This window comes from Cicer arietinum, chromosome 7 (genome assembly GCF_000331145.2).
Source record: "Cicer arietinum cultivar CDC Frontier isolate Library 1 chromosome 7, Cicar.CDCFrontier_v2.0, whole genome shotgun sequence".
NCBI lineage: Eukaryota > Viridiplantae > Streptophyta > Magnoliopsida > Fabales > Fabaceae > Cicer > Cicer arietinum.
The window spans coordinates 36,231,865-36,249,175 of NC_021166.2; the positions used below are offsets into that span (position 1 = coordinate 36,231,865).

The 17,311-nt window shown below is 35.8% G+C and overlaps 1 protein-coding gene across 1 annotated transcript; it reads left to right on the forward strand.

The window, feature by feature from the left end:
* Positions 1-2,639: 2,639 nt before the first annotated feature.
* On the forward strand, positions 2,640-17,108 carry LOC140918769 (uncharacterized). Its single transcript, XM_073363565.1, has 4 exons — positions 2,640-3,261; positions 3,418-4,507; positions 16,501-16,599; positions 16,776-17,108. Exons 2-4 carry the CDS (start codon positions 3,428-3,430, stop codon positions 17,106-17,108), a joined length of 1,512 nt encoding a protein of 503 aa, XP_073219666.1. The 5' UTR covers positions 2,640-3,261; positions 3,418-3,427.
* Positions 17,109-17,311: the final 203 nt, after the last annotated feature.

Genomic DNA, 17,311 nt, shown 5'->3' on the forward strand with positions numbered 1-17,311 from the left:
GGTTTGACGCTCTAACCAACCGAGCTAAAAAGAACAATGGATGGTAAAGTTTACTTTGAGAATCATTATTATTTGCATGGTTATTGGGGGATTTTGATTGATCGTTATGAAGAGATGATTGAGAATTATCATCCTGGGATCTACCGTAGAGAAGAGAGAGAGACTATTTTGATAGAAAAGGCAACCACCAAAAGAGAAAAGAGAAGAGTAACCCTGTTCCCGATTTTGTTAAATCAGTCTCACAAAAACATCGATTGCGCATTGGTTAACCGTTGGATTTGGCTGATTTTTAGACAGAAGGTTCACAACATTCAGGTCTTCGTCTTCAACGGTCGGATCGGTAAAACGACGTCTGTAGGGGGATAAATCGTGCTCGCACAGTACCAGTTTATCCCTAATTTATTTTGTCTCAGTGATTGTGTTTGTCTCATTATTTGTATGGCTTTGAGAGAAGGTTTGGAGGTTCATTGTGTTGTTTTGAAAAATGGGTTTTGTGTTAATTTGTATGTTGGGACTTCTTTGGTTGAAATGTTTGTGAGAAGTTTGGTTTCTTGGACTGCTGTTATTGTTGGGTTTGCTAGGTGTGGGGATATGAGTGAGGCCAGGAAGCTTTTTGATGTTATGCCTGATAGAGATATTGTTGCTTCTAATGTTATGATTGATGGGTATGTGAAAATGGGGTGTATGGATTTGGCGAGGGATTTGTTTGATAAGATGAAGGATAAGAATGTTATTTCTTGGACTAGTATGGTTCATGGTTATTGTGAGGATGATGATGTTGTGGCGGCTAGGTTTATGTTTGATTGTATGCCTGTCAAGAATGTGCTTAGTTGGAATGCGATGATTAGGGGATATTGTGAGAATAGACGACCGCACGATGCATTGAAGTTGTTTGAGTGTTCTTCCTGCTGTTGTTGATTTGAGTTCTTTGGATTTGGGTGTTTGGATTCATGGGTTTGTGCAAAGGAACCGACTTGATGAAGATGTTCATGTGTATGCTTTGGTTGATATGTATGCAAAATGTGGGGAAATTGGAAAAGCTAAATTTCTTTTTGAGGAGATGAATGAAAAAGATACATCGTCGTGGAATGCTTTGATAAATGGTTATGGTGTCAATGGTTGTGCGAAGGAAGCGTTAGAAGTATTCGCAGCAATGTTACGGGAAGGATTTGAACCGAATGAGATAACAATGACTAGTGTGTTATCTGCTTGCAACCATTGTGGTTTGGTAGAGGAAGGAAGAAGATGCTTCAAAGAAATGGAGAGATTTGGAATTGTGCCTCAGATTGAGCATTATGGTTATATGATTGACCTTCTAGGAAGGGTTGGATACTTGGATGAGGCTGAAAATTTGATCTTCTGTGTTGTCGCTCTGTCTGTTGCTTCTTCTGTTTGATTGCTAATCTCTCTAGTGATTTGCTTTGTTGCTTCTCTCTTTGTTTAGTTTGGTTTGATATGATTTAGTTTTGTTTGGTTCTATTTGGTTTGGTTTGTTTGGATTTGGTTTCGTGGTGCTACTTCTTTGGTGGTTCCTATCTGTTGATTTTGATATGGTTGTTGCTCCTTGGTTTGTTTGGATTTGGTTTCGTGGTGCTACTTCTTTGGTGGTTCCTATCTGTTGATTTTGATATGGTTGTTGCTCCTTGGTTTGTTTGGATTTGGTTTCGTGGTGCTACTTCTTTGGTGGTTCCTATCTGTTGATTTTGATATGGTTGTTGCTCCTTGGTTTGTTTGGATTTGGTTTCGTGGTGCTACTTCTTTGGTTGTTCCTATCTGTTGATTTTGATATGGTTGTTGCTCCTTGGTTTGTTTGGATTTGGTTTCGTGGTGCTACTTCTTTGGTGGTTCCTATCTGTTGATTTTGATATGGTTGTTGCTCCTTGGTTTGTTTGGATTTGGTTTCGTGGTGCTACTTCTTTGGTGGTTCCTATCTGTTGATTTTGATATGGTTGTTGCTCCTTGGTTTGTTTGGATTTGGTTTCGTGGTGCTACTTCTTTGGTGGTTCCTATCTGTTGATTTTGATATGGTTGTTGCTCCTTGGTTTGTTTGGATTTGGTTTCGTGGTGCTACTTCTTTGGTGGTTCCTATCTGTTGATTTTGATATGGTTGTTGCTCCTTGGTTTGTTTGGATTTGGTTTCGTGGTGCTACTTCTTTGGTGGTTCCTATCTGTTGATGGGAGATGTTAGATAATATTATTATATATTAGTAGTAAGGGTATTTTAGACAATTCTAGACAATTCTATTTTCTTATATATATACTCAGTGTAACCCTATTAACTTCAGTTTTGTTCATTATATGTTATGAAACCCTAGAGTGGTTGTTTATCTTCTTCCTCTTTCTTCCTCTTTTCATTGTTAACACAGGCAGCATCTTGGTGACGTTATTTTGTGGTGTTTTCAAACGATTTGCAGCATATGTCTTGAGAATTAAGTTCAACTTGGTGACGTTCTTGATGGAGTATAGCAGAAGTACTGTCATTTAAAAGTTTGATTTGTCTTATGTTTTCTATTTGGTAGCAGTAGTGTTGTTATTCATTGGATTGACATAGTCATACAGGCACATTTGTATATTCATGCATTTGTTGTGTGGACCTTATTCTCAACTAAATAACCATTGTTAGTATGTTTGCACTACGCCAGAAATGACATTTAACAGCGCCCATTTTACAGCGCTTTCTAAACACAAGCGCTGTTGTAATTATATTTTAAAAATAACGGAACCTATTACAGCGCTTTTTATGTAAAGCGCTGTAAAACAAGCGCTGTAGTAGGTCATATAACGTTTGCGCATCACGTTATAAGGATTTTACAGCGCTTGTCAAAAAAGCGCTGTAAACGGAAGCGCTTTCGCGAATCAGTTACAGCGCTTTTTTCACAAGCGCTGTAAAACACATGCGCTTTCATTGAATTTAACTACTTATTACAGCGCTTTTTTCACAAGCGCTGTAAAACACATGCGCTTTCATTGAATTTAACTACCTATTATAGCGCTTTTTTCACAAGCGCTGTAAAATACATGCGCTTTCATTGAATTTAACTACTTATTACAGCGCTTTTTTCACAAGCGCTGTAAAACACATGCGCTTTCATTGAATTTAACTACCTATTATAGCGCTTTTTTCACAAGCGCTGTAAAATACATCTTTCAAATAATTATATACGTTGGAAACCCTCATATCCTCTACATCTTTCAAATAATTATATACGTTGCGAACCCTAATATCCTCTACGTACTGTGCGGCCATCTACGTTGTCTAAGGTATTTTTTACACATGATCTGTTCTGTTTTGAAATTGTCAAAAACGCATACCACATGATCTGTTCTGTTTTGAAATTTTTAGTTGATATTGGTTTCTTTTTGAAACTTGTTGATATGTTTTGAAAGCTTATTATTTTTGTTACTGCATTTATATAGGTGGTATAATATGGATAGGAAATGGATTTCAGCCAATCGATTGTCAAAAGAGTATGAAATTGGAGTGAAGGAGTTTGTTGAGTTTGCAGTGAAGAATGCAAAAGATCCAAATAGAGTAGTTTGTCCTTGTTTAAAATGTTGTTTTGGAAAACGTGTTAGAGAAGATGAATTAGAAGGACATCTAGTATGTAATGGAATTGATCAAAGCTACACATGTTGGATAAGACATGGTGAGAAAAAAAAAGGAAACATTAATTTTGAGAATAGTTCTACATATGCTTCAACTGATTTCGATACAGATACATATGAGCCGGACCGAGTTGATGAGATTGCAAAAGCAGTTGAAGAAGATCTTCGAGATTGTCCTAAAATGTTTGAAAGTTTGTTGAGTGATGCAGAGAAAGAATTATATAATGGTTGTACTAAATTCACAAGACTGTCAGCGATATTAAAGTTGTACAACTTAAAAGCGAGTAATGGATGGTCTGATAAAAGCTTTACAGAATTATTAACACTCATAAAAGATATGTTGCCAGATGATAATGAACTTCCCAGTCGAACCTACGAGGCTAAACGGATTTTGTGTTCTATTGGAATGAGTTACGAAAGGATTCATGCGTGTCCTAACGATTGCATTTTATTTCGAAACGAATATGAACTACTTAAGGCGTGTCCGAAATGCAATGTCTCTCGATATAAGAAGAAAGAATCTACTCCAGCAAAAGTCGTGTGGTATTTTCCTATAATACCAAGATTTAGGCGCATGTATCGCAGTGAAGAAGATTCAAAACACTTGACATGGCATGCAGATGAAAGAATTAGAGATGGAATGTTTCGACACCCTGCAGATTCCCCACAATGGGCAAAAATTGATCACGAGTATCCTGAATTCGGGATAGAGTCAAGAAATCTAAGACTTGCACTTTCTACTGATGGAATGAATCCACATGGTCTTCAAAGCATCTCACATAGCACGTGGCCTGTGATTTTGGTAATATATAACCTACCTCCATGGTTATGTATGAAGCGTAAGTTTATGATGTTGTCTCTGTTAATTTCTGGACCCAAACAACCGGGGAATGATATCGACGTATACTTGACTCCTCTAATCGAAAATTTAAAAAGTATGTGGGAGACAGGTGTGGAAGTTTATGATGGGTATAAGAAAGAATGTTTCAATTTGAGGGCTATGTTGTTCGGCACAATTAATGATTTTCCAGCATATGGTAATTTATCAGGATATAGCATTAAAGGTCAGTGTGCATGTCCTATATGTGAAGAGAGTACAAATTGGATGCGGTTGAAACATTGTAAGAAGAATGTGTTTCTTGGACATCGTAGATTTTTACCTTATAGTCATCAGTATCGTGGGTGGAGAAATGCATTCAATGGAAAATCAGAGGAAGGTAAAGCTCCTTTAGCACCGACTGGATATCAAATACTTGAAAAAGTACAAGGTTTGACCAATAAATTTGGCAAACCTTTTGCGGGAGAGCTGGTGAAAACTGGGTGGAAGAAAAAGTCAATTTTCTTTGAATTGCCATATTGGAAGTCATTGTATGTAAGACATTTCCTCGATGTGATGCATATTGAGAAAAATGTATTTGAAAGTGTTATTGGTACGTTACTCAATGTTCCAGGAAAGTCTAAAGATGGCGTCAATGCAAGATTGGACTTGGTCGATATGGGAATAAGAAATGAACTGGCTCCAGTAAAGAAAGGAAATCGCACATATCTACCTCCAGCCGCTCATACTCTATCTAGAAAGGAAAAAATTGTTTTATGTAAATTTCTACACGAAGTTAAAGTTCCAGAAGGATACTCTTCGAACATTAAAAATTTGGTTTGTATGAAAGACCTCAAGTTAAAAGGTTTGAAGACCCATGATTGTCATATTATAATGGAGCATTTGCTACCAATAGGTATACGTTCCATTTTACCTGAAAAAGTTCGACTAGCCTTAACTAGATTATGTTTCTTCTTCAGGGAAATTTGTAGTAAAGTGATCGACCCTCAGAAATTACCGACATTGCAGAGGGAAATTGTTGTTACTTTGTGTGAGCTTGAAATGTATTTCCCACCATCGTTTTTTGATATAATGGTTCACCTTACTGTTCATCTGGTTAAGGAGACACAACTTTGTGGGCCAGCTTATATGAGATGGATGTATCCGATAGAACGATATATGAAAATATTAAAAGGGTACGTAAAAAGTAGAAGTCGACCAGAAGGTTGTATTGCTGAACGATACATTGTTGAAGAGGCTGCTGAATTTTGTACTGAATATCTGTCCAATGTTGAATCCATAGGGCTTCCCATGTCTCGTCATTCGGGAAGACTATCAGGAGAAGGGATAACTGGAAGGAGACTACTGACTATATCAAGGACAGAATGGGAGCAGGCACAATTGTATGTTCTGCACAATGATGATGAGGTTCAACCGTATGTTACAATACACATTGATCAGTTATCTCGTTTGAACATGAATAGGAATCAAAATTGGATAACTCGAGAGCACAATCGAAGTTTTGTAACATGGTTAAAAAATCACATAATGTCAAAATTTGATATAGACCCCGGATCAATTTCAAATAGATTGAGGTGGCTAGCAAATGGTCCGAGCTTACATGTCTTTTCTTACACTGGTTATGTTATTAACGGCTACACATTTTATACCAAAGAACAAGATGATCAGACCACTATGCAAAATAGTGGAGTCACTCTCGTAGCTGAAGCGATGCATGTCTCAAGTGCAAAAGACAAAAACCCAATATATGCAAATCTATCATATTTTGGGGTTATCGAGCGCATATGGGAGTTAGACTACACAATGTTTCGTGTTCCCATATTTGGTTGCAAGTGGGTCGATAATAATAATGGCGTTCGGATTGATGAGTCAGGATTCTTGCTTGTCGATTTTAATAGGGTGGGATACAAAGACGAGCCTTTTATTTTAGCGTCGCAAGCTCAACAAGTGTTTTATGTCACTGATCCTTCTAATGATAAATGGTCTGTTGTCCTATCGACCAATAAAATAAGTGATGATAACAATAATGATGAAGATGTTGGTAATGATCTTTTATTTGCAACATCACAACAACCACATGAAATTGATTCAACTGATGATGGTTTATATCTTAGAGATGATCATGATGAGGGAATTTGGATTAATCCATCGTTTCGTATTGTAAATGGACAAACAAATGTGAATGTCACCAGGAAAAGAAGAAGGGCATCTTAATGTATATATATGTTTAATTGTTTTATATAAGCTATGCATGTAATCTGAACTGTGTTATTGTAAATATGCATGTAATCTGAATTGAGTGTTTTATACTAAGTTCTGATTAATTTATTTTCTGATTAATTTATTTTCTGCTTATATTTAGCTTGATTTGAGTGTTTTATACCAAGTTCATGTAACAATGAGTGTTTTATATTTAGCTTGATTTACATGAACTGAACTGAATATAAATTAGTAATTTACATGAACTGAACTGAACTGAATAGAGAGATTCTCTTTTGCTCAGTGCATATATATATATAGATTCTTCAGAATACTCATTTCTAATAATTCATCATCTCCTAAAGTATTGTGATAAAGACAATGATAACAATATTTTTAATCCAATAAACAATGATAAAAATGTTTTTAATGTCATCCCAACCCAAATAAACCAAACACAAAAATAAAATAAAGAGACATTTTACAGCGCTTATCTTAAAAAGCGCTGTAAAAGATCCTTTTAAAAATAAAATAATGAGTGTTTTATACCTTTTACAGCGCTTTTCACACAAAGCGCTGTAAACGACTCTTTTGAAAGTGAGTAAAAAAGACATTTTACAGCGCTTATTTGACAAAGCGCTGTAAAAAAGCTTTAAAAATAATATTCATCAGACACCTAATTTCTTCAAACACCTTGTACGCATCATGGGAATCCAAAAAACATCAGACACAAACCCATTTCTTCAAACACCTTGTACGCATCATGGGAATCCAAAAAACATCAGACACAAACCCATTTCTTCAAACACCTTGTACGCATCATGGGAATCCCCAAAAACACCAGACACAAACCCATTTTTCGCAACATGGCAATGATCCTGAATACCAATTAAGTTTCGATTTAAGAAGGAAAGAGAATGTAAAGAGATAAAAAGGGTGTTGAGGTGGAGATTGAATTGTGAAAGAGTAAGCTTTGATGTTTGTGAAGAAGATGCATAAAAGGAGAAGAGTTTGGTGAAGAGGAAGGGATTTTTGTGGTGACCAGTTACTACTATGTGGGTTTTGCATGCATGTTGAGCTTGTTTAAAAAATAACATAACATAACAAAACACAAAAACAATAAGGCCTTTTACAGCGCTTATTTGGAAAAAGCGCTGTAAAAGAGCCTTTTAAAATTAACATAAAGAGACATTTTAGAGCGCTTATGTGGAAAAGCGCTGTAAAAGGCTTTAAAAAACATTCATATAACATAATAACACACGGAGGTCTTTTACAGCGCTTATTTGGGAAAAGCGCTGTAAAAGAGCCTCTTAAAATTAACATAAAGAGACATTTTAGAGCGCTTATGTGTAAAAGCGCTGTAAAAGGCATTCAAATAACATAATAACACACGGAGGTCTTTTACAGCGCTTATTTGAAAAAAGCGCTGTAAAAGAGCCTTTTAAAAATTTAACTAAAGAAGCCTTTTAGAGCGCTTATGTGTGAAAGCGCTGTAAAAGGCATTCATATAACATAATAACACACGGAGGTCTTTTACAGCGCTTATTTGAAAAAAGCGCTGTAAAAGAGCCTTTTAAAAATTTAACTAAAGAAGCCTTTTAGAGCGCTTATGTGTGAAAGCGCTGTAAAAGGCATTCATATAACATAATAACACACGGAGGTCTTTTACAGCGCTTATTTGAAAAAAGCGCTGTAAAAGGCATTCAAATAACATAATAACACACGGAGGTCTTTTACAGCGCTTATTTGAAAAAAGCGCTGTAAAAGGCATTCAAATAACATAATAACACACGGAGGTCTTTTACAGCGCTTATTTGAAAAAAGCGCTGTAAAAGAGCCTTTTAAAAATTTAACTAAAGAAGCCTTTTAGAGCGCTTTACAAAATAAGCGCTGTAAAAGGCTTATAAAAAGCGCTGTAAAAGTGTTACGTATATATAACAGTTACCTCTTCAGTTTCCTCTTCATTACGTAACCTTCATCTCAACCTTCATTTCTTCTCTTCTTTTGCAAACCCTATCATCCCGTCCTTTACGAACCTTATTTCCACGATCATCTCCTTCATTTCGAACCTTATTTCCATCCAAGATCATCTCTCCCATTTCACACAATATATTTTCATTGAAATACGTAACCCTCATTACGTATTTCTTCAAACCGTATTTCTGTGAACCATATTTCTGTGAACTTTCTGCAAACCCTCTTTTCTTTGCATTTCGTCTTTCTTCGAACCATCATTATTCAGGTATTGATGTTATTAAATTTTTGTAATCATTAGAATGCATGTTGAGCTTTTTTAAGATATACTGATACATGTTGAGTTTGTTTATAATAATGCATGATCCATGTTGAGCTTGTTGATGTTATACTAAAGTGCATGTTGAACTTGTTGTAGTTAAATGGATACAAACAAAGATTTAGAAGTTCAAAATGAAGAAGTTGGCACCTCTAAGACTTACGAAAAAGAAGTCAAACGTGGTGCAACTATCATGCAAAGGGTGATTAAAGCACGGAGCAGTGGCATTAAATTTGAGGTATACTATATATACTCTGTTTGCTGTGTGTTTTTTTATCTTTTTTTAGGGTTTAGGGCATGTACTTACTATATGAGTTTATTAGGTTGGCTGGAACGAGAGTGGTCAGCCAGTTGACCCCAACAGCTCCATGTTTGTAAGCTACATTGGGGCTGTTGTTCGTCAAAATGTCCCAATAACAATAGACAACTGGAGAGATAAGGCGTTGAAGGATGCCAAAGATATCATCTGGAATGACATTCAAGTAAATATTTTGATCTACTCTTTTGTCATTTATAATTTTTTTTCTGTAAAATACATTACTTATAATTGTTTTCATTGCAGACCACTTTTGTTCTTGATGAGGAACGAAAGTCATATGTTTTGAGAGTTGCTGGGAAAATCCATCGTGGATTTAGATCCCATCTCTCAAATTTCTATCTAAAAGATAGAGAAGGAAACACAAATGCTGAACCTCCAAAGATATATCAACATTATATATCAAAGGATGAATGGAGTGCATTTGTTTCCAAACGTTCTGACCCGGCGTTTGTCGTAAGTGATTAATTTATTAGCATTTGTGTTTTATTATTCATATTCGTAGCGTATTTTAAATTTTTACACAATTGCTATTTTTTTTTTATATAGAATATTAGTAAGGCAAATCGCGAACGGGCAAGCAACCCAAAACACCCATACAAGAAATCACGTATGGGATATGCACGCCTTGAACAAAAAATTGTAAGTAATTAAACATCACTTGTAATTTGTATTATAAACTATAGTGTGTAACTAATTTGTATTATTTTGTTTATGATTTTAACGAATAGAGAAAAGACACCCAAGCCGATCAACCCTTGGGTCGTCATATCTTATGGAAGGAAGCGCGTGTTAACAAAGAAGGAGTGGTTGATAATGAAAATGTCAAGAAAGTTGTAGAACTTTGTGTAAGTATATTATCACTTTAATATTTTTTAATATTGTATTTTAAAAATGCTATTGAACTTATCTTTTTAATGTTACATGTATTTTAGGAAACTATTGAACAAAGTTCTGAAACTCAAGAGGGCAACAAGGATACGTGCAGGGACATTCTTGGGAAAGTGTTTAATGTCCCTGAGTATTCCGGTCGAGTGAGGGGGAAAGGATTTGGCGTAACTCCCAAAAGCTTTTTTCCTCAAGAGAAGCGCCAAAAACCTTCCAACGAGGAAGTATTAGAGAAGCTCAGAATCTTATCGGAGCAAGTGGCACTCTTGGTGAATACGAATAAAGACAAGCAACTTCCGGTTCAGCTCCAACCTGAAATACAAATGGAGAGTGAAACCGGGAGTTGCAACGTCGGTTTGAAGAGTATTCCCGAGGTAATTAATTACTTACTACTTACTTGCTTATGTAATTACTTATGTATTAAACAAACTTATATATTAACTGTACTTATGTTTTAACTATTGATGTAGGGTGTCACTACATGTGTCCTATACTTGTCCTCGCCGACTCAACGGAAGGTGGGAAAAGGAATATTGCACAATACTTCGGGAGAAGTATTGCACAATATTCCGATCCCCGCGGGCCATGTCAAAGTATCGCCTACGGTTGCTTTCGAACCAACTGCACCGTTGCCCATACCGGACAACGATGGAGATATGAAGTTCTTAAGCGACGCTATTGGCAGTTACGTGGCATGGCCCACACACCTTGTTGCCCTCGAAAAAAAGATTCCCAAGGACAAATCAGTTACATCTCCCGAAAAGGTTTGTCACATTTATTGCCTAAGGTTTTTTATTTTTTCAGATTCAATAAACTAACATTTTACCTCATTTTTGTAGGTCCAAATAAATAAACCACCCCTACAGCCAAAAAAAGGCAGCAGACCTCAAAAATTGGAGGTTAATAGGGCTGCCAAACTACAAAGGCTGGAGGGTAATAAAGCTGCAAAACTTGCAGCAACAAAAAATCTGGATCGGGGAAAATCGGTCGCTGCTGCTGCTGCTCCTAATAAAAGTCAGCCACGCCTTGGTAAATACGGGGCGTGTCTTGACATCCAAATAAAAAGGAACATGGGCAGCAGCAACGATTCGCCCATTGTACAAATGAATCAAGACATCTTTGGAGATGAGTATATTGAATACCTCGAAAAGGAGCAAATGTACGATCTTCTCGAACATAAGGAGCTGAGTGTTACTGTAATCAGCTTGTACATAAGGTAAAAAATACTTTTAATTGCATTTATTTGTAATTAATTAAATGTATTGGTAATTAATCTAGTTTAAAATTTTCATTGAAGGTTTTTGTACGAGAAGGTCGTGTGCACGAGGAAACTGTCAAATAAATACTCATTCTTGTCTCCGCATAAGATGTCGATGTTCAAACTCGATCCAGACAATGTAAAACACTACATTGTAGATATGTTTTTAAGAAATAAAGAAAGTGATAAATTGTTCTTGGCACCATATAATTCAGGGTACGTAATTTTATCTTTTTTAATTGATGAGAATTTAATTTATTAGTTGTCTATAAACAAAATTGCTTAACCAATTTTTTGTTGTTGTAGGGCACATTGGGTGCTATTTGCAATCAATGCGGTCTCTGAAGTGATATACTATTTGGATCCCGTGCACGGCGATTACACCAATCACCCCGGAATAAAGAATATGCTCGACACGTAAGTAATATTCATTTATTTCTTACATATATATATTTATATATATATATATATAAATATATATATGTAAGAAATAAATGAATATTACTTACGTGTCGAGCATATTCTTTATTCCGGGGTGATTGGTGTAATCGCCGTGCACGGGATCCAAATAGTATATCACTTCAGAGACCGCATTGATTGCAAATAGCACCCAATGTGCCCTACAACAACAAAAAATTGGTTAAGCAATTTTGTTTATAGACAACTAATAAATTAAATTCTCATCAATTAAAAAAGATAAAATTACGTACCCTGAATTATATGGTGCCAAGAACAATTTATCACTTTCTTTATTTCTTAAAAACATATCTACAATGTAGTGTTTTACATTGTCTGGATCGAGTTTGAACATCGACATCTTATGCGGAGACAAGAATGAGTATTTATTTGACAGTTTCCTCGTGCACACGACCTTCTCGTACAAAAACCTTCAATGAAAATTTTAAACTAGATTAATTACCAATACATTTAATTAATTACAAATAAATGCAATTAAAAGTATTTTTTACCTTATGTACAAGCTGATTACAGTAACACTCAGCTCCTTATGTTCGAGAAGATCGTACATTTGCTCCTTTTCGAGGTACTCAATATACTCATCTCCAAAGATGTCTTGATTCATTTGTACAATGGGCGAATCGTTGCTGCTGCCCATGTTCCTTTTTATTTGGATGTCAAGACACGCCCCGTATTTACCAAGGCGTGGCTGACTTTTATTAGGAGCAGCAGCAGCAGCGACCGATTTTCCCCGATCCAGATTTTTTGTTGCTGCAAGTTTTGCAGCTTTATTACCCTCCAGCCTTTGTAGTTTGGCAGCCCTATTAACCTCCAATTTTTGAGGTCTGCTGCCTTTTTTTGGCTGTAGGGGTGGTTTATTTATTTGGACCTACAAAAATGAGGTAAAATGTTAGTTTATTGAATCTGAAAAAATAAAAAACCTTAGGCAATAAATGTGACAAACCTTTTCGGGAGATGTAACTGATTTGTCCTTGGGAATCTTTTTTTCGAGGGCAACAAGGTGTGTGGGCCATGCCACGTAACTGCCAATAGCGTCGCTTAAGAACTTCATATCTCCATCGTTGTCCGGTATGGGCAACGGTGCAGTTGGTTCGAAAGCAACCGTAGGCGATACTTTGACATGGCCCGCGGGGATCGGAATATTGTGCAATACTTCTCCCGAAGTATTGTACAATATTCCTTTTCCCACCTTCCGTTGAGTCGGCGAGGACAAGTATAGGACACATGTAGTGACACCCTACATCAATAGTTAAAACATAAGTACAGTTAATATATAAGTTTGTTTAATACATAAGTAATTACATAAGCAAGTAAGTAGTAAGTAATTAATTACCTCGTAAAGCGCTTTAATGGTGCACCTTCTACAGCGCTTTCGTGAGAAAGCGCTGTAATATGTACAAGAAAAGCGCTGTAAAATGCAGACCCATAATATGAAATTATGGGTAGGCATTTTACAGCGCTTTTTCGAGAAAGCGGTGTAATATGTACACCCATATATGAAATTATGGGTGGGCATATTACAGCGCTTTTGTGAGAAAGCGCTGTAATATGCACACCCGTAACTCATATGACGGGGTGCATATTACAGCGCTTTTTGTGAAGAAGCGCTGTAAAATGTGCATAACAAGCGCGCGTTGTATTTACATGTTTTATAGCGCTTTTATAAAAGCGCTGTTGTATCATTTACAGCGCTCGTTTCCACAGCGCTTATTTGTTTGAAAAAGCGCTGTAAATGGCTTAAAAAAAGCGCTGTAAAAGCCGTTTTTTCGCGTAGTGTTGAGAGAGAAAGTAATGAAAATAGGTAATAAGTGAGGCCCTATACGAAACATTATTCTATTAATAACTGAAGACGTAAGAGCCAGAAATCAGGACAAGTAAGTTACGGCTGTATGTATAAAACACATTTATCAATATCATCTACAGTGCGTTGGTTGCCCTAAAGCAAAGATATAAGAGTAACTTTAGCTTGACTGATGCAAATTCATTCACTCTCAAATGGCCTTAGCGAATACTTACAATCAAATTGATCAAATAAAAAAAATAATTTGCATTCCCAATCAAATAAGGACAGTCAACTTGTGTTGGTAATCTAAGAAAATAATGCAGAGCACCGGATCCCAAAACCGCTAAAACAGTATTACGGGATAACTACTATTGGAGAGACAAAAACAATTACAAACTAAACATTAATCCCATTAAAATACTTAAATACCCAAAAATAGCAAAATACACAAAATTCAAGAGATATTCATATTTTACATTTATTAGTAATTTTGGTCATTTATACCTGAAATAACTTTACTACTTATACCTGAAATAACTTTGCATTCCCAATCAAATAAGGACAGTCAACTTGTGTTAGTAATCTCAGATAACTGTGCAGAGCACCAAATCCCAAAACTGCTACAGCAAAATAATGGGATAACCATTATTGTAAAGACAAAAACAATTACAAACTAAACATAAATCACATTAGAAGACATAAATACCAAAAACATAGCAAAATACAAAATTAATGAGATATTCATATTTAATATTTAATGGTAACTTTGGTCAATTATACCTGAAATAACTTTACTACTTATTGAAGTTCAAAAAGTAATCAAATATCTGAACTACTAGAATGGTGCAAGTCTTGCTGACTCCCTAGCCCCACCTTAGAGAAAACTTAAAAGACATAATTACCAATATACCCTTAATGAATAAACAAAACAGAAAAAAAGGGGGTATTCGAGAGATTTCTTTCTAAAACCCTTATTGCAGATGTGGAAATGGGATTTGTTCACGAAAACAATGCGATAGGGTTGTGATTCACGGCCACCACTGTCATACTAGTTGGACGCAGTTTGCTGGCCAAACGCAGCACAGTGGTGACACGTCCCATTTTTTTTTTTTAAATATATATATATATATATATATAATAATAATAATAATAAAAACCAAATTTCCTTTTTTTCTTTCCACCTCATTTTCTAATTCATTTTCTAATTCATTTTTCCTTCCTTTTCTCTCTCCCTCTTCCTCGACAGAACATTTCCCCTCCCCCCATTTTTTTTGTTGTTTTTTTTTCTTCCTTCCCTTCTCTTTGATTCTTTTCTCTTTAATACCCAAACCATCAACCATTAACAAATGAACTTAACATCCTCACAACCATTGAAAAATGCTCTTGGTTAGGATTTTTGAGTTAGGGTTTGTGCTCTAGAGAAAAGGGTATCCATCTCATGAGATTTGATGACTGAAACTCTTTGAGGTAAGTACACAACTCTAATCCTAGTATGAATTCATAAAAAAATGTAGTTTTGTTTAAAAATCTTATTTTTGTGCTTATGGTATATTTAAACGATTTTTAGGGTTTCCTAGAGTTAGCTAAACTTTAGAATAAATTTTTCTAAAGTATTGGAAATATTTTTGATACTCAGATGTGTCAACTGAGACCTTGTCGGCTACTCTGAGAGTTGTTAGAGAGCAAACTTAGACGATTCTCCATAACTGTGAGTTGACGACGATCATCGTCATATATTTTTATATAATGCTATTATTATTATTTTACTTGTTTTCTATATTAAAGTATTTATTGAAAAATTTGGGAAACACAACCTTTGAATTTTATCTCGATTTCGTCAATTATTTAATTTAACTGCCGTTGTTATATAATATGTTATTAGACTTACGTATGAGTTAAAGTATTTAAATCTTGAATAGTTACGCGATTGAGTATGTTTTTCATGAATTACGATGAAATGATTTTAAATACGTATTTTGAGAAATCGTTGTTATAATTATTAAATCGTTAACTGTGTTAGGTGCACCTAATTACCTCGTTGTGATTAGGGAGAGTTACCCGTTAGATGGAGCCGCCTCTATGAGAAATATGGTCCGTAGGAGGAAAGGGCTATCAACGAGATGTAAGCTCCCTGATTGATATTTAATGATGCGTTGCGGGAAATGGGAGGAGAGGGCCATCCATTAGATGGAGCCGCCCCTAAGGGAAAGGCCACCCTTAGGAGGAAAGGGCTATCAATGAGATAAAGCCGCCTCTTGGTTCTAAAAATTTGTATTATTACTTGTTTGATTTTTATAATGATTTTAAGGTTGTTCATTTTGATTTTGTTTCGTTATTCACTGAATTTTTAATATTTATGTCAAGCGATTAAACAGTTATTTGTGCCTTTTGTGTTTCCCTTCTAATTGATGGTGGTTGTTGTCTCCTCACCAAGTCTTTGTGACTTACCCCTTTATGTTGCTTATTTTTTCAGATTCGCAAGCAGTTGAGTAGGAATCTATTATTTGATTCAAGTCTCAACATACTTTTTTTTTTGGTAGGCCTCTTTGATCGAGGACCATTTTTGTAACATTTGTTGAGTCTATGTAATTGCTGCTATTTTGGAGTCTAGAAAGTCTATTTAGTTTTTTTTTTTTGAGAAATGTATTAAGCAATTTGATTATGTTATTTGAATTATGACGGGATTGAAAGCTGAACATGGATTTTACAAAATTTGGGAATGTTGAAGTTACAGAGGATACTCTGTCAAAATTTTGAGAAAAAGCATATATATATTTTTAAACGGTTAAAGAGCGATTTAGTTGTTTAATTGTTAAGTTAATTGATATGCTTGTTAGGCTAGGAGTATAGCTTGTGCGCCGGTCACGGCATTAAATTTTTGGGTCGTGACAAAAGTTTGTATCAGAGCCAGGTCGTAGGTCCTAATAGCTGCAAACATAAGGTGATAATAGATTCTTGTCAGTAAATTGTGTACCCGGGCACAAACTACTTGCAAGGGTTATTAGCACTCTATGAGAGTCTCATCTGTTGTCTAAATATGTGTTTAAATTCATCATCACTATCTCTCCACAATTTCATATCATCTTATTCAATCTTTGATTAATGTTCTTTGAATAGGTGAGAATGCCACCCAAGACTAGGAATCCTACTATAAGGGAAATTGTTGATGAGTCAATTTCTCAAGCTCAAGGCGCTCGTCAACGAGGTCGTGTTTCAGTTTGTGCTCGAAATAAGCGTAGAGCTAATGTTGGTGGACGTGGTTTGAATGCTGATGTTGAAGTACCTAGGAGGAGGCACGAAAATCCAGCCATGGAAGAGTTTGCTGCTGGTCTACAGGGATTACAACAGGTTGTGCAACAACATGTTGGGGTTGTCGTCGGACAACAACAGGAGGGTGATCAAAGGCATGAAAATGTCAATGGTCAACAAGAAGGAAAAAGGAGGCAATAGACAAGATTCACATAAGAAGCAAAGGATTGAAGGATCTTACAGTAACTATTCAAACCGTGGTGGTGGATCTATGTTTGGTTATCAGGGGCAACAAGGACTCATGTCTCAAAGGGGTGGTCATAGTGGGCAGTCTTCTAGGACAGTGCAGATTCGTAGATCAGATTCTGGAGCAGCATCACAATCCATTTTCCCTCAGAGACATT

Excerpts from the sequence above, each read along its gene's own strand:
- LOC140918769 (XM_073363565.1), top strand. The coding sequence starts at position 3,428 with ATGGATAGGAAATGGATTTCAGCCAATCGATTGTCAAAAGAGTATGAA. Across the intron at positions 4,508-16,500 it reads AACCGGGGAATGATATCGAC|GAGTATAGCTTGTGCGCCGG; the intron begins GTATACTTGACT and ends TTGTTAGGCTAG. Across the intron at positions 16,600-16,775 it reads CTAATAGCTGCAAACATAAG|GTGAGAATGCCACCCAAGAC; the intron begins GTGATAATAGAT and ends TTCTTTGAATAG.